The 27067-nt window shown below is 34.8% G+C and overlaps 1 protein-coding gene across 1 annotated transcript in view; it reads left to right on the top strand.

Moving 5' to 3' along the window:
- Window positions 1–27067, top strand: part of PDE1A (phosphodiesterase 1A) — a gene marked incomplete at its 3' end in the record, with an annotated part of 51399 nt that overhangs the window by 11112 nt on the left and 13220 nt on the right. The window contains exons 4-12 of the mRNA XM_084288914.1: window positions 604–720; window positions 2110–2250; window positions 7061–7161; window positions 9396–9521; window positions 14650–14751; window positions 14871–14991; window positions 18927–19008; window positions 20575–20695; window positions 22439–22626. Coding sequence (XP_084145040.1) covers window positions 604–720; window positions 2110–2250; window positions 7061–7161; window positions 9396–9521; window positions 14650–14751; window positions 14871–14991; window positions 18927–19008; window positions 20575–20695; window positions 22439–22626 — 1099 coding nt within the window. The remainder of the gene's footprint in view (window positions 1–603; window positions 721–2109; window positions 2251–7060; window positions 7162–9395; window positions 9522–14649; window positions 14752–14870; window positions 14992–18926; window positions 19009–20574; window positions 20696–22438; window positions 22627–27067) is intronic.

The raw sequence follows: 27067 nt of genomic DNA on the forward strand, positions 1-27067 counted from the left end.
ATTTAATGCATCACTGTAGTCAAATCTCAATCCCAAAATCAAATCAAATCCCAAAAGTCAATCTCTTATTTGAGATTCCTATGGCTACATCAAGTTCCTATGGCTTCATAAGCAGTATAGAACAATATATTCTGAGAAAGGATGTGGTACCTCATGTTTTTTCCTAACAGCCTGAAACTAGTGTGTTATTCACAAATTGGTATATGGCTATATTGTTAATGACCTTGCATAATAGCATATTTTAAGGACAGACATTCATATTAGCTTCTTCAGGTTCTACAGAAAATTTTTACTCAAAATGTTAAATGTAAAAGATTAAGGCTTTTGATTTGAAGTGTAGAAAGTTGCATAGGTCATGTCATGAGTATTTTATTCATGACCATCACAACTATTTTGATCATTAATATTGAAATAGTCATCAATGTGTTATCAACAGGAAGAGTTCAAAAGACGTGGACAATAAAAAAAATAACTGACCCCACCCCCTACAAAAACAAAACAAAAACCTCCAAACCCACAAAATATCTAAATATTTTTTCCAGTGATGAGCTGGAAAACTATTTAAACAGATGGAAACTACCTTTTTTTCCCCCTCATTTACAGGATGTTGATAAATGGTCTTTTGACGTATTTGCCCTAAATGAAGCGAGTGGAGAGCACAGTCTGAAATTTATGATGTATGAGCTGTTTACTCGATACGACCTTTTGAGCCGTTTCAAGGTCAGAAACTATTTACTAATAAAAATACGTATACAAAAATAAGTATGTCAAATTTAAAATATAAGAAAGCCAGGATATATTTGAAATGTTATTTTATTGTACAACGCAGTGCAGAATTTTGTAGATTATATTAATTGGAAGATCATAATATGCCAATAGTTCCACTGAATGAAACTTCACCCAGAGCAGGCAAATGTTTCTGCAGCCCAAGAAATCGAATGCTATGTAGACCCATGTCAAGTCAGTTTGGGATGGGATGTTGCTATTGAGCAGTTAAATGCCTTAAGCATTAAATAGATTAAATAGATGGAAGAAAGATTCCTAATAAGGCAGAAAACTGTAGTTCTACATACTCTATTCATAGCCTAGTTCATATTGTGTTGGTCAAAACTGTTGAGAGGTTTCAACTGAACCTTCCTCTCCAAACCAACTTTGATGATACACATAGAGAAGGCTGCTTTTAGTGTTTGCAGGGTGTTGCAATACAATATGGAATATTTGTAACCAGCTTTGAAAGGCTGAGATTAAAAACTGGGTCAAGTGTCAGATTTATCACTATGATAGTACTGAACTAAAGTCTCAATAGAGTTAAAGACCTCTCCACAGCAAAATTTTACACCCTTTGAAGAGGCTGGCTCATTTTGAAGTTGGTTTGAATAATGACTTAACCAATAACACAAACTCATCTTTTCCCAGGAGTGCTCTGGGTGCTTGAAGTCAGAACCACATCAGGGCCACCACTAACAGCACAGTCAGAAAGTACACAATGTTATTGGCTTGGTGGGCTTAAACCCATTCTCAATCCCACAGTTTACCTTGCAGGGCTTTTAAATATTAATAATAATAAATATTTGAATAAAGAAAAATCTTAAATAATAATTTAAAAAATCTTAAGGAAATATCATTTCATTATACGGGGAAAAACAGTGGTAGATAGTACTTGCACTTCATACATTGCTTGGAGGAAGCAAGAGGGAGGGAATGAAGACTATCCAATTCAAGGAAAACTTGTCTCAGGCAATGTAATGCTGAGGAAGAAAAAGAAATAATCTTATTGTTTGGCTGCTATCTGTTATACCTTTCTTATATGAGCAATCCATACATACAGACAGAAACCTCTAAAAATGATTTGATTGATAGGTTTAAAGTCTCTTATACACTAACCACCTCCTGTGCATGGTGCATGTAGTAGGATGTAACATCTACAAGAATTGGATGAAGACTTCCAGAAGCATATTAGATTTTAGACCTTTACTTTTTAAATTATTCGTTTCTTATTTATTAACTAAATTCTATGATGTACTTATTTGTGGTTTATTTATTGCATGATTAACTTTGCATCTGTTGCAAGAAAAAATATTTATTTTAATTTTTGCTTCCCTCCTCCAGATCCCTGTTCCCAATCTCATTACATTTGCTGAAGCTCTTGAGGTTGGTTATAGCAAATACAAAAATCCATATCACAATTTGATCCATGCAGCTGATGTTACTCAAACTGTGCATTACATAATGATTCACACTGGTATCATGGTAAGAAATACTATGAAGTTCAATTTACTTCTTTTTGCAGACTCTCTGATGTTTTGGATAAATGTATGTGTGTGTTTTCAGTAAAAAGCTCCCTTGAAAATTATGCAGAGAGATTCCAAACTAGTTCAGACTGTGAACTTCATGTAATTTTAACAGTTTTTCTAGCTTGGAAATCTCCTGATGCAGAGGAAAAAAGGGAAAAAAAAATCTTAAACCGTTTTCATTTTTCATTGCCTGGACTTGTGCATTGTGTATCATACTGAAAGGGGTACATTTGCAGGAGTGGGAATGTGAGAATTTTTGCTTCCACATTGGAGCCTGGGAGGTGTGATCAGGCAAGGAAACTTTAGTATTTGCTGAGGTCTTGGCCATTGAAAAGTATATTGAATCAGTGCAGCCTTACTCAAACACTCTGCAACTGCTTTTTCTTTAAGTTTACATGTATAACCTTATTTAGGATTGCCTTTACATACTGAATGTGCCTATATTGTTTTGCATTACTGCAATATCTCAGTATTCTTTAGTAATTATTTGGGAATCTGAAGTGAATCTGTGCAAGCATTTTTACTCTAAGCACTTATCTTTCACTTAATACGAGTAGTGGGAGGTTCCTCATTATCAGTTTGCTCAACAAAAGTAAATATTGACTGAAAGAAAATGGACATTTCTGTTATGTTCTTTTGATGATTTGTCTTCACTATGGATTTAACCATTTTTTCTTAAAAACAAACAAACAAACAAAAACAACAACAAAGCAAAACAAAAACAAAAAGAAAGTGGAAAGTGATAGCATTTGATTTCTATTTGCAGAGCCACAAAACAATTCCATTAGATATAAAAATAAAAATTTTCAGGCTGAGTTTGAGTGTTTGTGCTCCAACATATAGACAATAAATGAAAATCATTCACTTATGTTCAGCCTTTTCTCACTGAAAGCTTTGCCATTGGCTTCAGCAGAGGCAAGAAATCCCTAGGCATTGCAAGAATTCTATAGCATAACGGAAGCTTTTTACTTCTAAACTACATATTAATACAAGTGCTACTTATAGAGTGAAATCTGTAGTCTTCACCAGCCAAGATTCTCTTCAACATTGAAAAATTTCCATTAGAAAGACTTCTATATGAGACTGAAGAATACGCTGGACAACTCTCTGACTCCAAACTACAGTTGTATAAGATGTTCACCTACAGAAAACATATTTTAATAAAAAATCTTGAAGGAATCATGGTTCTTATCCTAGACTTGTCTTCTACTGTGAGGTCAAGTGCAAGCATGAAGTCATGTGAGACAAGTCTCTGTTGCAGGATAAACAGCTTAAAAGGGAGAAAAATCCCTTTGTTCTTCAGAGATTATAAACATCCCCATTGTAAACATCCCCTTGGCCTGTGTTCCTACCCCCTTCAAAAAAGGCAGTAGCATCCCAGATTTTCTTTGTGATGCCAGGACAAGGTTTGAATTTTATGAGCTATCCCACTCAATTTGGGATGTTTATCCATTGACTAAACAACTTTGCAACACACTTCAGGTGTCTCTGAACGCTGAATGAAGGAATCTGTTTTGTGTTTGAGTATCTGCTATTTTACCAGGTGCACATGAGAATGAGAAAGGCCTCTCCAATTGGCAACTTAACCTTGTAACTGCACTTTGATGTGATTTAGACAAATATTTTTAGGAAAGTATAAACTTTGCTGTTACTGTGCTGTAAAAGATCATTAATCTTGCAGTGCCTGTACAAGATATTCCTATAAAATTAGGGCAGTTTTTAAATATTCACATTTGAATTGCTGAATTACGATATTGGAAAGTTCTTGGAAAGTTATCTAACTAGGACGACACTTAGTCAAGAGTGCCTTCAAACAGATGCAATTTGCCAGGCAGAAGAAATGTTTATAGAAATCAGTGTTTGAAAGAAGGCCTAGTGATTCTGCAGCTTGCAAAGTATTTCTGTCCCAAATGTCATTTGCAGTCTGAGAAGTCATCAGTATCATGCACAAATGTTCTGCTTAACACTTTTTTTCCCCTTTCTTTCCTGTTGCCCAGTTGATTACACCCTTACTGAACCCTACTCAGTAACGATTTGAAGTTGGCTTCTCAAACTATTTTTTTTTCAGATTACTGCATTGGCTTGCAGTAGCTTTTTTATTGCTACTTGCAGTAGCTTTTTAAATTCTGCTATATCATCTAACAAATTATTGGATTTGGATGATACATCAGTTTGATGCTATCGTATAACAAATTTCTGTGAGTTTTGCAAACTGGTGTGTGATTTGAAATTCTTGTGCTTTTACTGTATCTTTTCAGAACTGGTACTGACTCCCAAATCTTGCAAAGAATTGCTGTCATGCTTGTTGAGTTCTGAAAGACATACAGAAGCAAATGTTAGAAAAAGGTTGAAGAAAATCCTTTTTATGACTCCTCTTGAGGAGGTCATACATTTTGTATCTTTTATGGGCACCTGGAATACAGCCATATTTTGGCATTTGCCAAAATTCTTGTCTGTTCAGAACTTATCCTTTTCCACAAGCCTGTAAAAAGATTTCAGTGAAGAATAACACATTTTCAGAGTCTCATTTAAAGAAATAAAATGTTCATTATATTTTCCAGAAGATATTGGCTGTCTATCTTAAGAAAAAAGATTCAGACACTTCAGATGTGTGTTAGAAAGTTAGATATCACAGATGGCAGACAATCTATTAAACTCCCCAAGATTTTAAATCCCAGATGATACAACTAAAATATACATCTCAAGCTAGCATTTATGAAGTCTTCATCTTTATAAAGATTCAAGAATCCAAGTCTCAGGGAATACATCTTGTAAAGAACTTTTGAGTCATCGATCATCTTCCCACCATCCCTTTTCTCCTCCCACGTACCTGTATTGCTCAAATGAAAGGAAAAAAATGTCTTTACTGTCAACAAGTGTATTGTCAGACTCCTGTTCTTACTCATTTTTTAATCCACTGTTGTTTAAAAAAAAATAGTTTGAACCAGAGTTCATGAAAAGTTGAAATGCATCTATTTAGTTACAAGAAATTTATAGTACTGTAAAACATTTCTCAATAGAAGAGATCTTTTCCAAGAGTTGTTACACCTGCATCACACAGTATCTTCCAGGAGGGAAGTAGATTCCATCTCTTTGTAGGCTGTCAGACTTCCAGATACAAGAGAACTGCTTTTCCCTCTCTCTTTGAAGAAACAATTCTTAATTTTCTCCCTAAGAGCTTTCTCCTGCTTTCTTGGGAATTCTTTAGCTAAATAGTTCTCTGATTGCAGATTTTAATACTAATCTGAATTTTAACTGTACTGCTACAGTGTCTAGAATACTTGCCTTCATATAATATGGTATGAATATTCTGTATAATCTATAGATACTGTTTTTAAGAAGCACTCGACTTATAAATGAATTATCTAGCAACTTAAAAAAAAAAAAAAAAAAAAAAAAGCTTTGAGAAGGCATCTGAAAGAAAATGTTTATGTTTAGATTCAGTTACTAATAATTTCTGGGTTTCTATTCTGTTTGGTATGTTGAAAAGATTGTGAAAGCCAGGAGCAGTCATGGCCCAATTTCTTATGACACACAATACTATGAAGGTCATCATTTCCATTTTTAGAATTGCTTACAGTACATTCTCATTCCTCCATTGTGACCTTTTTAAATCTATACAGCTTCACCAACAGCCAGCACTACTTGTTCTTCAGCTATCTTATTTGGTCACTGAATGACCTATTTCATTGTTCTCACGCAACTTAGGAATTTTGATATTTTTCTTTGAAGAAATAATACAACTTCTGGCATCTTATACATTTCATATGTATTCATATACATATATGTGCTGAAATGGGTGCATAAGGATGAAGATCATTCTTAGATCTTATAGTACAGAAGCTTACTTCTACACTGAAAAAAGTCTGAAATATATGTGAAAATATCCTAACTGGCATTTGACTTAATCAGTCCTATGATTGCAGGGTTAATTTTGATTTTCTACCCCCATATTAGATGTTTCTACCCCCATTTTTAAATGGAGTACATTTTCTCCTTGAGCTTCATTTCTCAGTAATAAAATAGAACTTGAAAGATAAAATAACAAAGATGATTTCACAAGATCTATAAAGGACATTCTCAATGAGGAAGTTGTATAAAAGCGCATAAAAATCTAGGGTCTGTGTTATTTTGTATAGAAGGTGATCCTTCTTGCCTTTTGTTCTGTGAAACTGTATACCAGCTTTGTGCACCACATTTTTACATTTCTAGTTAGCTGAATGATATGATAACACAAAATACAATATAATTTAGAACTGGAAAAATCTCCCATGGGCCTAATTTCTGTACTACAGTACAGGTGAAAAATAGTTAATACTGATGTGTTACCTAGAAAAGTATGGTGAACTTTATATATTTTTCACTAAAAGATAAATTATAACCTTAATTTTGTATCAAGTTTTTAGATGAATTTACCATAATTCAGCAAATGCCAGATAGTGTCTAGTAGATTAGATTCTTGCTACTCAAAACAGCTGCAAAATATACCATGTAATTTTCTTAATAACTTCTTAAGTATTTTGGCTGCCAATATTTACTTTGCTTGTGATCATAAAGTATTTAACTTGGTCTTAGATAAATCCTAATAAGCACAAGGACTTATTTTATTACATAATACTTAGGTGTTATGAATCTATAGTCAACTGAAATCAGAAAAGGGTGAAGTTTAATTTAGTTGAAGGTAGTGCAAAATGCTTCCAGTACTGCATTTATCTGAATTAGGCTGTTATAGAAATTATGACTAAGATTTGTTTTTCATTTACTAGCACTGGCTCACAGAACTGGAAATTTTAGCAATGATATTTGCAGCTGCCATCCATGATTATGAACATACTGGGACCACAAATAATTTTCATATTCAGACAAGGTAAGCAAAGTGGTCCCTAACGTATCATGTCTGGAGTTTGCTGTTGATTCATCTGAACTGTTTCATTCCTGTTACTGATACTGCCATGAGGTAGCTAGGCCATTCCTGGTTTTATGAATTGAACATTCAGGGAGAAAACTTCAAGCACAGCTTTATAAATCAATACCAAGGGTCCTCTCCTAGCATGTTATAACAGGATCTGCAGTAGTTATGATAAAGAAATCCAGTTTGAAAGTCAGACTAACTGCATTCTGATGTAGGCATAGCATTTCATATCCTCTGGTCCAGAACAACAGCATATAACTTAAAGTATTTTCAGCCTATCAAAGAAAAATCACTGACCAGTCCTTTAGTGGGTGATAAGTGGTATGCCTGATACTAACCTTAGTACTAAGTGTCTTATTGTTTTTTGTTTTCACACTCTAGACTGTACTTTGTTTTCAGTATCCTCAGTTGCTATCCACTTCACATGCTCTTCAAAGTAAATAAATAAATAAATACAGTAAAACTGGCATATTCTAATGAAACATCTCTATTATCAAGAAGTATTACTACTTTGAACAGAAGTATCCTTGCACTCACCTATACAGGTGAGCCCAAGGCTTAAGGTTAAATTAAATCCAGAACATACTTAGGCCCTGGGATATGCTCTTCAATAAATCAAAAATTATAGATCTTCAGCTAAAATAAAGGCATAATTCTTTTCTTCCTCAGCATAGTCTTGCTAAAAATAAACTTCATTTTGTAGTTCCAAGTTTATTTTACTTTTCTATTTTTGTCTTTAATATTTTGTTCTGAAGTATTGCAAAAGTGGAAGAATGAATTATGCTTTTGACTTTTACTTGGATATACTTATAAGCAGGTATTTGTTTTGTCATGGAGCTCATTCTTTGCTCTTAGTAAAATTGGCCCTGATGTGACATCCCATGACATGATTCCAGGTTTCTTTTGCCTGCAAAATCCTGAGGAAATGGCTGTCATAGTCATATAAAATACCAAAACTGATTAAAATTTGACATAATTAGCTAAGTGGGCCAAAGTGTGTTTCAGAAATGTATGTGATTGGCAAATCATTATTCTTCTCATGAATTATGGACATAAACATATTCTTTATTTAGGTAGGATATGGTTTGTTCTTTCTAAGTAAACTTTCTAGTCCTATTTTATTTTTTTCAGATTTCCTCGTATCTTATCATACATGTGGGTGGTTACACCAAATATATACTATTATTGAACCTTATTGTATCATCATAGCTGCACTGCTAAATCAATGCACCTCTCTTCTGCTACAGACTGTTCAGTTGACCAAACAGAGGTACTTGGGGACAGTTTTATCAGAAGAGATGTATAGCAGAGAAGGGAGACCCAAAGAGGCCTAACAAGTTGGGTAAAGGTCTTGAGACAACAGGTTCCCCAAGAATTATTTAAATCTGAAATATGATAAATCTGTACCACATTAAAATTCCTGAAGAATCTATATGTAATTTTGGTATTTTAAGTTAGGTTCTAATTAGGAGGGAAAGGATATGGTTGATGGTGCTAACTTTTAAGGTAACAGTCTGGCTTTAGAAAGCATTTATATGCAATCAAAAATTCGGCTTTGCATTTCTGCTATGTCTTTGTTATGAGGCTTAAGTTTGGGCTGTTTTTCTGACAAAATATGGCATCCTTTTATAACATGTGAATTTGAAGTTTTAAAACATTTTAATGTTTACAGCTCTTTCTGATTTTGAGCAGCATGAGCCAAAGCACTTCATTCTCAGAACAGAGGTGGTAACTTCCTAATATCCATTCTATTTGTAGAACCTCTCTTGTGAATGTATTTAATTTTAAATGGTTGTATTGCCAAAGAGTTTTTATGAGTAGCCTAATTAGAGCATTTCTGTTGCTTTATGATCCAGTCTACTGTCAAGAAGCTCTAGGCTTGCCTCACAGTATTTATTTTTTTTGTCACAGTTTTATTAGATAAATAGAACGTTATCCATCTAAAACTATGACTTTCCCACAAACAATACATATGATGGTAATAATGATAAATTGTTATACATTTAGTATGGAAAACTTATCAGTATTTGATAGAAAAAATAAACATTGTTTATTATATATATACATATATATGTCTATATACTCAATAATTCTCATAGAGAATAATGTCCTACCTTCTCCAGTGCTATCATTGGGATGCTGTTGAAAATCATGTCTTTTTTTTCCTTTTTCCTGTCTTTTAACACTAGGTCAGATGTTGCAATATTGTACAATGATCGTTCTGTTCTTGAAAATCATCATGTAAGTGCTGCTTATAGACTCATGCAAGAAGAAGAGATGAACATTCTGGCAAATTTAACCAAAGATGACTGGAGGTAAGTCATCTTCTGACATTCAGACATAATTCCAATGTTTAAAAATAATAAAAACTCCAGGCCTTCTCTATAGAGTCTATTTTAAGAGTTCAAATTACAGGAAAAATTCTTGGCTCTGGAGGAAGTAATGGATATTTAGAGATTAGAGAAATCTGCTGTGGTGTAAAGAAGTACTGTTTGGAAGATGCCAATACTGAGGTTGTGCTTTTATGAGGCACAGTGCTGGACTGTGCGGACAGTCTCTGATAAGATAGTTCTTCAGGAAAACCTCAGAGCTGCCCCTCTTGAGGTAGGTTATCTTTGTCTGGGTTAAAACCCCATTGCAGAGTCACACTCTACTGCCAGTCTGATCACTACTGCCTATGCAATTTCTGTTGTGTAATGTAGCACAGCATAGTCATATCTTGGTTAAGCATTAAAAAATGAGTTATAGTCCCAAGCACTACGGAATTCTTACTTTTTTTTTTTTCTTTTTTTTTTTCTTTATCTTAATGTACTTCCTGAAGGAAATTTCACTAGCTGAAAGAGCAAGGATCATAACTGATATTGCACAAATACCAAGATATGTAAGAAAAAAATGAGCAGGTGTTAGAGGTTTTTCTTAGATATTAGAAGAGGCATGTTTGCATAGCATAGAATACTACATATAGCCCTTAAACATGAATCTTCTGTGTGTTTCTGTAGACATAGCTATTATCATTTAGAGATCCTAAAAATAACTTTTAAATAGGTGGACTGTGAATCCAGATAGAGATGTTCTGCTTCCAAGAGGTTCTGCCGCAGTGAATGATGCCACCATAAATAACATAACATAAATAACCATAAATAACAGCTATACTTTACTTCATTTATATTTTTACAAAACTCTACAATTATAAGAATACATCAATATCACAACAAATTTTGGCATAGTATATATTTACAGATAAAGGACTTACGTGGTAGAACTACATGATTTTACTTATCTATGTGATCAGTACATCCCTAAACAAAGACATTATTGAATATAAGTCAGCTGATCCTTTTGGTTTTCAGTTCATTATTTTCTCTAGGTGCTCCAATGTGCTTAATATTAAAGAACTTTTAATATTTTAATTTAGTAAAAAGTGAAAGGAGAAACATACACTTTTTCATTCTCATAAAGGATTTCTTCTCAGAGGATACTCATTTGGATTTAGTTATCATAAAGTTTGTATTGTAAATTTAGTTCTGGAGTAAGATCTCTGGAAGTAAATTGTGAACTTCTGCAATAATACAGCCAGATTTTCAATGTTAACATTAGAAAGAATCTTGATCTGCTGGGACCTGTTTTCTGGACCATTTCCTCTTCTATTGCATTTCTTTTCTCCATGTTTTTTGAACATGTGATGCTATACCATGTTTCTTTAGAAGTTACTCAATCACAGACTAAATGCTTTTCAATCTCTTCTCACTGTAAGCCAGTTTGAACTTACTGGCGGATTTTGTTTTAGCTTTGGGAATTTTGATGGATTAAAGTGGCCGCACACTATTATATTCAGCCAGTTTGAAGTTGGTGGGTTTGAAATCAATAGAGAGTAGAATTTCTGGTCCAACTTGTGGGGCTATTCAGTACAATTTAGAAGAAATTTATGAAACCTGATTAATAATCTCAAGCAACTACACTTAGACACACGGTTCCATGTTTTGTTACTTAGACGGATATTTAGGATCTATACTTTCAATGAAACCTGTAACTTCCAAAGTGCCAGTCTGAGAACATGTGCAGTCTGTAGAAGTCTGATGCTTTAGATGGTTAGTCATGGAAATCATGATTTCTTGGTATTTATTTCTAATTTTCAAAAATATTTCCATTACCCTGTCATCAGATACAATTGTTTGTTGGTACAATGAAAAAAGCTCCTCAATTTCTAATTATTTAGAAAGTGATCTTCTTGGATCTACATTGAAATTTATAGAATCATTAAGGTTGGAAAGACCTCCAAGATCATCTGTTCCAGCCGTACCTCTACCACCAATATCACCCACTAAACCATGTCCCTAAGAACCATGTCCAACTTTTCCTTAAACACCCCCAAGGACGGTGACTAAGCTACTAGACTAACAGTTTTGAAATTTGCACTGAATCATATTGGCAGTAAATTAAAATGATAATTTGTTTAACTTTTTAATGTACTTCCTGGCACTAATTAATTCCTTGACCACTGTCAGATCTGTTTTTTGAGTTGCAGTGAATTCTTTTTTTTTTTTTTTTTTGTAATTAATTCCTCTGCTTATTTAAACTGTAGTTCTGCTAATTATTTCAACAAGATGAAGCAAAATGACTAGGAATGACTTTATAGTATTACACTTTTTTTCTGCATGTTAACTTTAAGATAAATGAACTAATAAACTGTCAGCTTCAATTAAGTTTAAAACACAGAATTTGGGTATGAACAGGGAAACACTGCCAGCATCCTAATGAGGATGCCCTTTGTGGATAATGCATGTGACATTCATAGTCATTTCTCACTCTTTTCTCAATTCTGAAAATATGTTCCAGTTTTTCATATTAGTTTTTTTCTATCACTTAGCCCTCCCAGGAACTAAAGAGGTATCCTTTTTTCTCCCACTTTCTCCTTTAATTTATTGGGTGCATGGTGTTTTAGCACCCTGTACGTTATGTCAATGATTACAAATGGACAGGCAGTATTAAAGTCCCAAACCTTTCTAGTCATGAATATACATTGATATTATAAATGGTTATATTAAAAAGACCAAAAAATTGCATAATGAACATCTTCTATTTCACAACTGTTCTTGGGAGTCTTCTGCCTGAGGAAAGCAGGATTGCTCTAACTTGCAAAATGAGCCTTAGGTCTTCAGTTCTCATCCTATCCTGTTTCTGCAGTTTTAACTCTATGATCTAGTGTGCCCAACTGACTAACTGTCTTTGTCATGAACAAATCCAGGTAAAACTAGTTTCTGTTTATTGGATAACTACTTAATGGAGAAATTCACGTGTTTCTCCTTGTCTCTTGTTATTGCAACATTATTCATGGCATTTTTTCACATAATATTTCATCTGCTACTTACAAATATACGTAGGACATATGTTTATGGAAAGATTAAGAAAAGATGATAGAAGAGGAGATAACCATTTACTTAAGAAAAATGGATACTGAATACACAAAAGCAGTATTCTTCAAAATGTGAGCTCCCCAAAATTGCTATGTGTTATAAATGTTACAGTTACATTTCTTGTCATAGAACAAAAGGTGGTAAGACCTATGCATGATTTTGCTGTGGTAGTGTGAGCAGTGCTAACTGTATTATCACAATACCTTTAGCTGTGGACTGCTTAATGAAGTAGTCAGAGGTTTCTCTACAGGAGTTCTGTCTGAGATTGGCTGAGGTCTCCTTCAATATGGAAGTTGAGAGGGTCTTTTTCGCTGGGAGACAGTTAAGGAATGGTTTGATTCCAAGAGTAATCCTCTGTCCAATGGTAGTACACTGAGCCTCCTTGGATCTAGTGAAACTTTAGTTAAATGTTTCTCTACCAGTTCTGTATTTTCTGTCTCTCTGTACGTCTCTCATCCATCATTAGATGGATGAGAGTGCAGGTAGAAAAATCATTGCAGACTGTAGGTAGGAGAGCTTCTCCTTTGCTATTTAGCAGTTTTGGTGGCCTGAAATCTTCAGTAGTGTGTGAAAAGGACAGTGCTAAATTGTTTTATTCTTCTTTAGGTGACAGATGTAGTAATTTGGGTTTGTCACTTGCCATGACAGTGTGAATCTACCAGAAGCTGCATTTTGTTTGTGTATGTGTCTTATGTAATGGGAGTGGGCTTACATGTATTACTGAATACTCCTGAAAGACATTTCAGAACTTGGAAAGTTAATAGGAAAATCTTCCGTAGGAATGGAAGTGATAATTATTTCAGTTTTGCAAACAGCAGGGTTTAACAATGCTGCACCCTTAGTTTTCATGCAGTTTAGTTTAGTTTATTTTTTTTTTTTTAAATGGATTTGGCTATGTTTGAAGGGTACGCTTTCAAAGCATTGTGGAGAAGAAAAGGTTGGGATGCAAATTAGTCTCTCATTATGAGGTCAGACAAGGTAAGTCATTTTCTAAACTCAGGTTGCTATGGCTGGATATTATCATTTGAGTAGAAGTGAGAGGGTTGAGTCTTTATCCAGTTATATCAAAGTAAGTCAGGAATAACACAAAAAAACAATCAGGGATATCAGCTTAAATATGCCATTAATTTGACTCATCTTGATATCTTATTATAAAAAAAAACATTCTAACAACCCTAAAGAAAACTACAACTTACCTCTTTTAAAATGTGTTTCTTTTAAAAAAAAAAAAGACTCTTACAAGGTCTACATACAATCCTTCTACCTTGAGAAAAGCAGAATTCTCCAAATTAGTAATAATTACTGGCAAAATAAATGTACTTTCACATACAATGAAAAACAATACGCTTTCTCACATGATTCATATTTTACTATTTTAATATTAACTTAAGAGAAAACTGATGGATAAGCCAAAATCTCTGGCCCTAATAACAAGATACAGATAAATTATAAATCCTGAACTTGTTTTAACTCATGTAATAGGCATTAAGGAACTTCTGAGATGAGTTGTAGTTTGACATAATATTCATATATTGGTGAAACGTTCATAACATTTCAGATCTAATACATCTTGGTCTTTTGAGGTTCTTCAGTCTTCTTCCTAGATTTAGTGTTGTGCATGCTTTGCACTAATATGAGGGCAGTAACAAAAGATATCAATATATTCTCCTGTGTGTTGGTGAGCCTAGAGACTGACTTTTTTTGAGTACTTTACTTTTGGAAAAGAAGGAGTGGCTTATAATATGTTACAGAAATGACTTTAATTTTAGTTTATATACTAGAAAAGAGGAATTCCGAACCAGTGTGACTCTGAAATAGTGCTTATAGAGAACATTTTTGAAGTACATTGCTTCTACACAATCCTTTTACAATATATGGTCAAGTTGTTAATTATTTATTTATAAATAAATGTAATAAAAACCATGATGCTGTTTAGAAAGTTATAAATCAACAAGTACTGCTTAAAGAAATGTTCCATATGTAGAATAAATGAATTGTAATCAGTCATTTTGCTTTTAATTATTCTTAGGGAGTTGCGTAGCTTGGTCATTGAGATGGTCTTGTCTACAGATATGTCGGGTCATTTTCAACAAATTAAAACAATGCGACACACTCTACAGCAGGCAGAGGGGTAGGTCATTTTCCATTCTGTTCATTATCTGTAGTCTTTAAATGAGCTCATGTACAAGAAAAGACTTCAAGTAGATGTTTTTGTTCTGAGATAATTGGAGCATGTCCTTGAATTGACAGGGTAGACAAAGCCAAAGCCATGTCTTTGATTCTACATGCAGCAGACATAAGCCATCCAGCAAAATCCTGGGAACTGCACTACCGGTGGACCATGGCCCTGATGGAAGAATTTTTTCGACAGGTGCCATTTTAAAAATCTTTAAATAAACTAGTTGAAGAAGGACTTGTTACACAATTAAGTATTTTCTTACATCTACCAGCAAGGATGCTGTTGGTTGTGATTGACGAACATAGTCAGTAGTATATATTCCTTACTCTTAATACATACTACTGACATTAATTCAACTTTATGTGAATAAGATGAAATTGTTATAGCTCCGTATCTGTTTCAGCTGATGCCAGGATTTTAAGTATTGTAGCATTTTTTTCTTTCAATAATAATATAACTTGTCAAGCTGTTTTCATTCTGTAGACAGAAATGTATATATGCTTTGAGTTAAAAAGAAGCGCTGATAGGGTAGGGTGAGGGACTTGAAATAGAAAGATTCATGTTCAAAGAAGAATGCAAAGCTCTATCTCCATTTGATATTTCAGAAAACCCTCCAATTACTTTTGATTGCCATGCATATACCACATTGTTATGTAGGTTTTGCTTTCATAACAGCCCGATCCAAAACCAGAGGTTAGAGGGAATCATCCAGTTAACCCTGGATGATATATAGATGATGTTGTAGGATATATCCAAAAACAAAAATGAAGGCACACCCTTATTACAGTCTTTTTTTGTGAGATACTGAATTCAAAGAAAAAAAAACAATAGGTGTTGGTGTCACAGCTGCCATTTTCTGACTCACCTCAGCAGGTGAAAAAAATTTTCTCTGAAGGGGGAACGTTTTCCCTGTAAAGACTATTTTGGCCATGCATATTTTTAAAGTAACCAAAATACAGTTTAGACATTACACACTTCCTACAGTTATGCACAGCTTTTAAAAATGGTTAATAGAGATAATGAAACAGTGTATGTCTCACTCATCTTGATTGTCATTATTTTGCTATATATTAACATTTTCAAATCAGGTCACGCTGGAAAAAAGGATCAGAGAATAAAAGCCAGTAAGTTAACCAGTCAGTCGGTATCCAGGAGGTTATTAGGTTGATCTGCCCTAGAATGTTCTTGCTTAGTTGCTAGTGGTTCTTTTTACAAATTCTCAATAGGGAGCATCAGGACATCCTTGACTCTGGGGTTTGCAGTGGGGAGACAGAGTGGAGAGCTGGTGACTTAATCTAAACAAAGAATGGACTAAATTTTGTGGAAATACTGAGTAGTGTCACGAGTTTGTGTCTGTTTCTGTAAATGGAAATGATGAGGATTTTGAACTTCAGAGGAAAAAGGAAGAGCAGACTACCACAGATATATATTACTTGAAAAGGTCAGAAATGACCAACTGTAAAAACATTTCAGACACAGAGAGACAGACTAGCAGAGCCCATGGGACAGTGAGGCAATTGTGTTCAGTCAAGTGGATGTAGCATTAGCAATAAACAGCATTACGCTGGTTGTTGAGTGCATAGGATCAGCTAATGTTTTAGCTATACTCTCATTAGACAAAGTAACTGGATCACAAATAAACTGTTCAAAGCATTTAGCAGTAGAATCAAGTCACCAAGTGTGTATTTCTGCAGCTCAGCAGTATAAAATGTGAAAGTCACTTAGGCTGTAGAGGAATATGCAAGGAATTGAATTCCCCCTTTATAGGTATGGCTAAGAATAACAGCATGTGTGGAGCAGTTCCAACACATATAAAGTGTGATGAAGTAACTGTACATATAGAAATGTAGTGCAGACATGGGAGGCCTCTTGCTTCCTATATGCTCTGGCTTGGTTATACCTCATCTGCTCTGTTGATCTGAACACGTGTGGTGGAAATCTCTGGGATTTCCAGATCTGTGTCAGCCAAGATGAAGTAGTCCAAATGTATACAAAATCCATTAAGTCCTCCTCTTCTTTTCTAAAAATTACTTTTTCTAAAAATAGCAATTCAACTACTTCCACTGCCTTGCAGGAAAAAGCAGCAGAGCTTGTTAACTACCACCAAGAAAACAATGTATTAACAGGCAGCTTTCAAAGTAGTGAGCCCTAGCAAAAAAAACCAAACATTCACCTAGACGAAAATCTTTGTTAACTGTTAATCATAATTAAAATATGTGCAAGTGTTAAATTCTAGGAAAATGCCAAAGAACTTTTAGAGTTTAAAAACAACTACAGAAGGTGTGTTATAATGCCAAGGAAAATCTGAGCTATTTGTTTAAAATAGAAATACACCCACCCATCTCAAAAACTTAAAACTAAGGAATATATAGTTCAAGTCACTCAGAGAAGCACCACAGCTCTGACAGCATTAGGTTCTCAGTCTGCAGAGATCCAAAAGTGCAAAAGAAAATTTGTCCAGTGAGTTCAGCACCTGAGAAAAGATTTTTTTTTTCACTCTGTTGATCTTTATCTTGATTTTAAATCTCATGAGATTCTAGTAATCAATTTAGATATCAATGCTGTGTCCTTTATGTCTATTTATGATAGACTTGGTTTTATATGGCACTTCAGTATTGATTATGTATTAATTAATTTAATTGAAAGCATCAAAAAAAAAAAATCAAATGTATCCCTCACCAGTGTGGAATTTTCTCTTTTTTAATATCTAGTTTAACAGAAGATTGCAAAATTAATATTGCTTTAGAAATCCTCTATTTACAATGGCTGGAATTGTTAGAACTAGCCCATTTTATATTAAATCACAATCTGTTGCCTGCATTTACATAGAGAAACCAGTAGCACTGCTCTTAGTAGTAACTGAACCTGTGTTCTTTTATACACTAAAGGCAAGTTATGAACACTTGGGTGTAAAATTTATTATCATTACCATAGTAATAAAAATCTCCATTTCCACATGAAACACAATCTGTGGGTTACATCTGTTATTGTGTCTGAAGTGGTTTCATTGCTATTATTAAACTAGATTTGAGAGAAGTTTAGAAATGTGATATACGATAAAAAGACTAAGGAAGGTTGATACTGCCCCCTTTATACATCAACTTCTGATAAGATCTTTGCAAAAATGGTATATTTTTTACCTCTGCTCAGTGAATGATCATGAAACAGCACTCTCCATGACTAACATGTAGAACCATTTTACTTGAAAGACCGTTTTCCTTGGTCTATAATGTCAGTGCCTCTGGAAGCCAGGTTTGTTCAGCAACACAAATTATATCTTCCTTTGAAAGATCTGTCTCCTCAGCTTTTTGTGCAACAGGACACTCTGAGCTTTTGCAGGTCAATTGACCTACCATGCTGTAAAATGGTAATAACACTACCCTGTCTAGACTGTTTTGACAAAAAAAAAAAAGTCTTTTCAGGTGTAAGGTGTTCAAATACTTAGAGAACTAGGTTTACACAAGTCATATTAGTAATGAAATTAAACTTGTGCTTCTTTTTTCTGTCTTCAACAGTAGAGAAATGCATGCTAGTGAGAATGAATTAGTCAGATCATGCCCTTTATCTGTGCGAATCCATTGAAGAAATTTTACACATTGAATAAACCAATATAATAGAAGGAAACATTTAATGTTTGGTGTACCATTACATGCACACTAAATGTCTCCGATCCCATTATATCTGAGATCAGCAGGACTAAATAGTGAATACTGACAGACTTCATATAAAAAGTAATTTATTTTTCTTCCCTGACAAATGTTAAATCTCATTGGCAGATGCCTTGCTCTTGATAAGAGCTTGCTTGCAATAAGTTCCTTTATATAAAAAGTGTCAAATGTAAGCTATAATTTTGACTTTTACTTTTCCTGAAATTCTAGAGTGATTTTTTCTTTTTGCCTTCAGCTTGTTTTTGTTTAAGCATATAAGTGAAGAAAGTAATCTGTTGAATAAATACTAACCGTATTTATATAAATACTGTTATATAAATATTAAATGTTATTATTAATAAATATATAAATGTTATATAAACAAATAAATAAATAAATATATAAATACTAACAGATTCATTTGTCTCTCTGTCCATATATTAAATACGTGCTTATAACATTAAACATTGTTGTTTGCAGGGAGACAAGGAGGCTGCTTTAGGTCTTCAGTTTTCACCACTCTGTGACCGCAAGTCTACTTTGGTAGCTCAATCCCAAATAGGTAATGACAAGTTGTGCTTTTCTTCTTCTTTTATGTGTAGGAGCATATAAAATCACGTGGACCTTTCCTACACCCATTTTGAATCTTAAATGTTCAAAATCCCATCATATAGAAAGTATTTTTTGTACCAATTTGTTCACTGAACTCATGTGCCCTTAAAGCAACAATATACTGGTCTCCAAAGAATATAGGCCTATTACAACACATGTGGTGTGAGGGAGGGATAGGAGAGGGATTTAGCAAAGTACTGGATATGAGCCCAGTTTTTATTGTACACACTTCAGAGTTTGGTAGATAATATCCTCAAACAGGTTGTCTCTTGCTTAAAAACTTGAAGGTCTATCTGTCCTACAATCTGAAAACCTGGTAACATGTAAGATGCATCTCAACTAAAGCTAATTCACACATCAGATGTCTGGACTGTAGAGATCTGGTGTGGCATGGTCAAGCCTCCTTGGGCTGACAAGGACCACTGTGTTCTGTTCTCATCAATTCTAATTTCATTTTGGTCAGCAGCAGGCAAAATTCAGCTTCCCATTTTCAGAAATACAGGTCTTGGGTCTCTCTACGCCTATTTCCTTCAGCAATAATAATGTAATAAAAATTGGTAAAGATCACTGAAGCTACCCTAGATGCATACTGCATAGATCAGCATGTCCTACTAACAGCTGTACTTTTTATGAGTGGATACAGAACTGTTGGAGAGATTCTACAGATGAAGGTGTCTTACCCTTGAGTTGAAGCATGTTGTATTGTCTGATCTTGTTACTTAGAACGTCCTCTATTCCATTTCACTGAGACTTGAAAGGCAATGCACTTGAGCATCACACCTACTGCAGAAAGGAAGATGGATCCTAGGCTGAAGCACTGCTGCTCACCTTTGTGTTCTGTTGCCTGGTTAGAGTATGAAGACTCCTGGAAATCCGTTGCTAGCTCATGTTTTAGATTTTTTTATTTTGTACTTTTTTCCTCTTAAGTGTTCAGTGGTGAATAATGCTTCATTCTCTCACTGTGTCATTCCATACCTTGATGAGCACTTTAAAATGTAAAAGACATTGTTCAGAGCTGACATCTCAGAACTGTGGGATGAATGCTGTCTCCTAGGGATGTTACTTGTTCTCTTCACTGATTTGACAGAACACTCCTACACACTGTGAAATAACACTTTACCTCCACAGAATAATAAACAGCAGTTTGAAGTATTAACTCCTTGGCAAGAAGTGTTGAATGGTAAAAGAGACAGTATGACTTCTAGACCCTCAGCTCAACTGTGCTTCCCTTCTATTCAATAATTAATATTCATTTCAAAATGGTAGGCGTGTTATGCAGTACATAAAATTTACAAAAAAAAAAAAAAAAAGGAATGAAAAGCTATAATTACTATTGTCTAGTTATATCTACACAGATTCTTTTTTTTTTTTTTTTTTTTTTTAGTTCTGCTTTTTTTCCCCTCAAGATTGTACAACTGGTATCTATTATATTGTTAGGACTACAGTCAGAAAATCAGCCTGATATCAAGAATTTATTTTTAGTTTTGAGAGCTGTGAAAATTTTCTTCTCCTTCAGGTTTCATTGATTTCATAGTAGAACCAACATTTTCTCTTCTTACGGACTCAATGGAGAAAATTGTTATGCCTCTTATAGAGGAAGCATCAAAATCTGAAAGTCCTGCATTTAGGACACCCAGGTATGAATACCTTTTTTTTTTGAACTGAAATAACTAACATAATAACCCGGGTATGAATACACTGTTTTTGTTGTGAACTGACATAACTAACATAATGATGTCTTTCTTAGAATTTTTATAATTATTTTAACAGTTGGAAAAGTAACATAAATAGCTATCCAGTATTGCCACCATGTGGTGCTGTCTTGTATTTGCAGTATGCTATTCCTCCATCGACTGTGGATGATCATGCATAATAAAAGGCAAAAACACAATAATGATTAGAATGCACACTTAAAATATAAGTTTATTTTCTACTGCATCTTTGATAACATTTTTCCTTTGACTATAATCTTTGTAATAGATGAAGTTCTTAGTTCTGTTATCCTTGAGTCTTTTTCAGTATAATTTTAATTAACAGTTCTTTGATTTCTGAGAGACATTTGGAAGTAGAAGTGGTGAAGGCACTTTTTTTTTCTGAGTATTTTGTTACAGAATCATTGAATGGTTTGTGTTGGAAAGGACCTTAAAGATCAGCTGGTTCCAATCCCCTTGCTACAGGCAAGGATACCTCCCACTAGACCAGGCTGCCCAGGGCCTCATCCATCTTGGCCTTGAACACTTTGAGGCATGGGGCACTACTTCTCTGGGCAACCTGTTCCAGTACCATTTGAGTAAAGAATTTCTTCCTTATATCTAATCTAAATCTACCCTCTTTTAGTCTAAAGCCATTACACCTTGTTCTATCACCGCACTTCCTGATAAAGATGCCATTTTGTTTCTTCACATTCCCATTTTAGTATTATTTCACGTATACACGGAAGGTAAAAATGAATCAATTTAAATTCCACTTGAGTGATTTAAATACACTATTAATGAGATGCAGTTTTGTTGTTGTTGTTGTTGTTTATTTGTTTTTTTTTTTTTCCCATCAAGCTTTTGATTATTGCACCATGACAGAAGATGTCTACAAAATAAAATAGTATGGTGTGATATGATTACCTGTGCAAAGCCAGAATAAATTTTCATTCTAAAATTAAAATTAATCCAGAATTAATTTACATCCTAAAAAAATATTTTTTTTCTTTACCTTTACATGTATCTGCATATTCACATACAAATGACCTGTACACTTGTAAGGTAGCTGCAGTAGTAGCCCGTAAGTGGTGGTTAATGCCATTTTTTAATTATTATTTATTTTAATAAAGTTCTGGATATTTTAATTTTCCATATTATTTTGAAGGGTTGGATTGTATTGCCACTGTACTACACTCTGTTTTGTCTACAGTTGAAAGCATTGTACCTTGAAGAGAAATTTTAGCTGAAGATAAACTCATTTATCTGCCAATGTATTGTCATGTCTTGCATTTTTCAAATGGGTCAACAAATAGCTATCACGTTTTTCCTGTGAGCCCTCAAAGATACTGATTAAAAACATAGCAAAGAAGGTGCTCCAAAATGGTTACATAAACGTTCTTTCAAGATACAACCTAAAAGTAACGTATTTCCACAACCCCCACTCCACAGCTTTCATGGAGAAAGGTTGATAAGAATCATTCCCAGGTTACAGCTTCATGAGTTGCAGAAATGTCTTGTATCTTAGGCTTACTTTTTAGGCATATTTTGTTGAGCACTCTTATTTCTATATAGTGATTACCTGTAGGAATTTGACTAAAATGAACTCTTACTGTATTATTAAAAACTACCTTATTGTGTACCTAATTCATACTTTTATTATTTTTTGTGTGTGTTTCCCTTTTGCAGCCTGAATAGTTTGGGAGCAGTAAGCAATGCTGAAACACAAAGACGACACAATTTTAAAACTACAGCAAGTGATGGAGGGACTCACGCAGAAAATTCTCTAGCAACTGTAGACCTAACAAGCTTTAAGAACAACTTGATGCAGATCATTCAAGCAAACAAAGAAAGATGGAAGAAATTAGCAGAAGACGGTATGATATACTAAGGAGGGATGTTTTTATAGTTTACTCCCTACTATCTCTTCTAATTTATTTTATTTATTTTCCCTCTCCCTATAAAAATACATAGTTGTACTGTATTCATTGATTTTATTTCATATTTGTTTAGATGGCCCTGTTTTGTTCTCTCAGGAGGCTTAGAGAGATGCCTAGCCAGCCTATGAGAGGAAATCCTACAGCCCATGTAATAAGGCTCTGTGTTACTCAGTTTATCTTTAGAGGGATGGTTTGAAAAAGTCTATTTTTGCATATTAATGCTAATGCTGACATCTAACTGATGCTGACATCTGCCTTAAATACCAAAGCCAACAATTCAAAGTATGATGTTTTGCTGCATTTGTTAAGAAACATAAAAATGGTACTTTGCTATTAGAAATGCTATTTGTTCTGCACTGTATGGAACAAAATTCTTTATCACAGGTTTCTTGGGACTATGCTGTAGACAATTATTTAAATAACCCAAAATAAAGATTTTGGCAATCACAGATTGTATTAGACTCAAATAAGTCCAAAAGTGACTTTTGATTTGCCAGTTGTTAGTTAATAATAACAAACCTACATCAAACATCTTAGTTCATGAGCCATAACTGAAAATTTTTCTGGGGTTGCAGTTATCTAAGTGAAATGACTGTGATAATTGTTGTGTGAACACAATTTATAACCTTGATCCAGGTTAACTGAATGCCATTTGAGAACATATTGTCTACACAGTCTGTGCTGTTTCCAAGTAAGCACCTAGAACATTTTAGCATAGTGTTTCACGGCTGTGAAGAACTGAACATGATCTGATACTGACTGTCAGGAATGATACATTGGTATGTAGAGCCTTGTCTCTCTCCCCATCATCCAAAGCAGCATCTTTTTTTCTCTCTCATTAAGAGAATATTAAGTAAGAACAAGCTTCCTTACTTATATGGTGATGGTGACTTGAGAGTTAGGCAGAAGTGGCAGCTGAGGAGGAGATGTAATTCATATTGTCACTTCTGCACAAGCAATTTCATATGAACAATTGCCTCTTTTGATATTGTCCAACTAATACTGTGTGGTCAAAAGGACAAAACAGCTAATTTACGATGATCCATGGCTGGCAGGCATGCCATGGCATGGCATGGCATGGACCAGTTAGCTACAGCCTACAGAAATCAAACAGTCCTGGGCTATCTACATCCAACATCCTTCAATGTAGAAGAATGGAGAACTTGCTGTCCGGAAGTTTGCCACTTCCAGTTACATCTACTACTAACAAGCTAGTTTGATTTTGGTACATCAGCATTCTGCTACATTACTCTGGAGGTGTACACTGCTATCAAAAGCTAATTTCTTCTTCGTTTTCAGTACTTAGTAGTGCTCTATAAATTATATGTCTATATGATAGACTCAGTTAAGTTAAACTGGACTATTAACAGCCATAGAAAAGACAGAGCTTCTCACAGTAAGAGATTTAAGAACTCTTTGAGGGTAAATGGTTATAGAGTCATGGTTATAGAGTATACAGTTATAGAGTATACAGTCAATCTTATTGTGAGGCCCAGCAAGATCCAAGAAATCAGGAAGGTTTTTTACAGGGAGAAATAGATTTATTAATGTTCAGGACATCTATGGACCTTGTTGAGATTTTAATTGTCCAGATTCTAGGATCCCCTTATTTTCCTCCACCACCCGATGAAGGTATTTTCTGAACAGAATTATGGTATTACAGTAGAACATACATTAGGAAAACTGATGGATAAGTGGAGGTATCTGGTGTATAGGCTAGACCTTGATGAATGATATCTGTTATGTGTGATTTTGTCTGAATCTGTTTTGCAAAACCTCTGTGAGAACAAGGAAGAGATTTATAGAAAACTGCCCCCATAAAGAGGCCACTTGCAGCAACATCTATAGTTGACTGGATCACAGGATGAAGACCTTCATGGTAGCTGATTAGAATCTAGAGGGACCTTGTGAATAGTGCAAATACTTTTGAGTACAGATTTCTATTTTATTAATACACATATGATAAGTTTTTTTTTTTTTTATATAAAAGCTATGGAGGGATTTTATAGGTTTTGTGAAAGTTAAGATATTTTCCATTCATGTTTTTGCATTGCAATTAATACTTTTACTCCATGTGTGCTGCACACATGGAGTACTCCAAGTGTTGCTGGAAAAGAAGAAGAGAAGTTTTCACTAAATTAATATCTTCTATGGAGCACTATCTAAGGTAGCACATACGTTCCTTGTTACATAATAAAGAAGAAGCAATCTTCCCCCATTGGTTCAGACTAGCAATGTATCTTCTCTGATGTTGTGCCCTGCAAAGACTAAAAATCCTTAATCAGAGTGTGCCAAATTAGCATATAGTAAAGAATGAAAAAATGTTGAACCCTTTCCACTTGAAATTCCTTTCAGATTGCTCTCAAGTTTGACTAAGTTTGTAAGTGAATAGCCTGAGACCTTGAACCTGAGATAATTTGTCTTGTTCTGTCAGGATCATTTGTCTTGTTCTGTCAGGATCTCATGCTAGTTTTTCTGACTGTTGCCAAGAAGCCTTTAGGTTGCTCTGGACATATGTACAAAGCTGTATTTTATTTATATGTTAGTAGGAGCACCTACTGAGGGAAGATACCAGGGATAAATCACTGCCAGGTGGAAAGAATGTTGTTTCTGTCATTATTTCTGGAAAGATAATTTATTACAAACCCTGAAGAGCTGAGTGTGCTGAGAGAGTGACATGTATGAGGACAGCATGCAGTGGTAACAAGCAGGCTAGCTGTTAGCGTAGACCTCCAAACACTTCCTGAACTGACTCTGACTAACAGTACTTGTGGTTTTAAAAGAACCATCTGCATTCTTGTCCGTAGGTCTGCAAACACCATATGTTGTTCCCAAACCACCAGATTAGATCCCAGACTCAGGAGAAGTTATCCCTATAATACAGTGTAGTAATACAGATGAACAAAAAACAAACAAACAAACAAAAACTAACAATAATCCTTGCAGTCTCCTGAGCATAACCTGGACTTGCTCTATCTTCTCACCTTATCAGAGTAAGGCTACAGGTGGAGCACTGTCTGGGAGGCAGTTCAGTGGAGGCAGTGGGTGCTGAGGTAGATGGTCTGACTCCTGTACTCAGACAGGCCAGAGCAGAAGACCAAGATACACTGGCAGGGTTGTACTCAGGGCAGCTTCCTGGAGATCCAGCAGGTCCAGCTGCTGGTGCTACTGCTCCCTGAAATGGTGCTCTTGAGACTGATGACTCAGAGCAAGCAGCTTGTGCAAGCAGCAAAGTGCCTTATTTTGGGAAAGCCTGTATTAATAAGGAAAGCGCTCATCTACCCAGGCAGCAGTATGAGAGCTTCCTTACCAAAAAAAAAAAAAAAAAAAGGGCCATGTCTTACATAATTGATGCAGAGTAGCTCAGTCCTCTATAGCCTAAGGGTCCTCAACCTTTCACCACTGGAGAATTAGAGGAACGTTTCTCAGGCCTTTCGGGGAATTATGTTAACAGGGAATTACCATAATGATCAAACATCTGGGATTCTAATTTGAAAGCCTTGATGTTTAATTAATATTCCAAACCCCTAATCATCAGATAATCTGTCTTTGTTCAACACAGTGATAAAGAGACCATTTCTGCTTTTTTTCAACACCTAGTAGTGATGGCTGCTCCTATTTGAATTGTGATAGTTGTAGCAAACTGACAGTAAAATGCTCAGATGACTCTGAGAGGTTGTTACGTTAGGGAAGATGTTTGCTTAATGGATTCTAAGGTCTGGGAATTATTGGCCTATTGAAAAACCTGTAAGAAACAACTTGTTGGGAAAGATTTAAGTGTCATATAAGATACTTCATGATGCAGTTATACTTAGAACACAGAAAATTTGCACAGAGGCACAGACAGCTTAGTACATTCACCACATGGTGAGTAAACTGGTCTAGCTGCCCGTTGGATAGGCCCATCATTAAAGCATGCTAACATTGTTCAAATTCAGGATAATATGACCAGCAGTGCTATTCATTCTTCCCAGTGTATGCTTATGTGATGAGTTAATTGCTACAGGACCTGAACAAAAGTTGCATTATTTGTATGGAAAGCAATCAGTGGCAAACTGTCCTCAACACCTTTTGCCTAAGCATAGTGCTGCATGGCTCGAAAAACTATGCAAGGCTCTCACACTGTCTTGTGCTTAATTTTGGATCAGCTTTTTTTTTTTTTTTTTTTTTTTTTTTCTTTCCCCATGGGCTGCAGCTTTGAATAACAAATGCCTCTTCTGAAAGGCCTCAGCATCATACCTGCAGGCCCCCCTCAGGCACTTTCAGTCCTGCATCCTTCCAGTCACAATAACCACAGGGTTCAGCTCCATTTTGTCTGAAAGATTATCTCTGCAGACTCCCTAATAAGATGAGTAAAAGCTGCTGAAATGCAAAAATC

This window comes from Netta rufina, assembly GCF_964035555.1.
Source record: "Netta rufina genome assembly, chromosome: 6".
Taxonomy (NCBI): domain Eukaryota; kingdom Metazoa; phylum Chordata; class Aves; order Anseriformes; family Anatidae; genus Netta; species Netta rufina.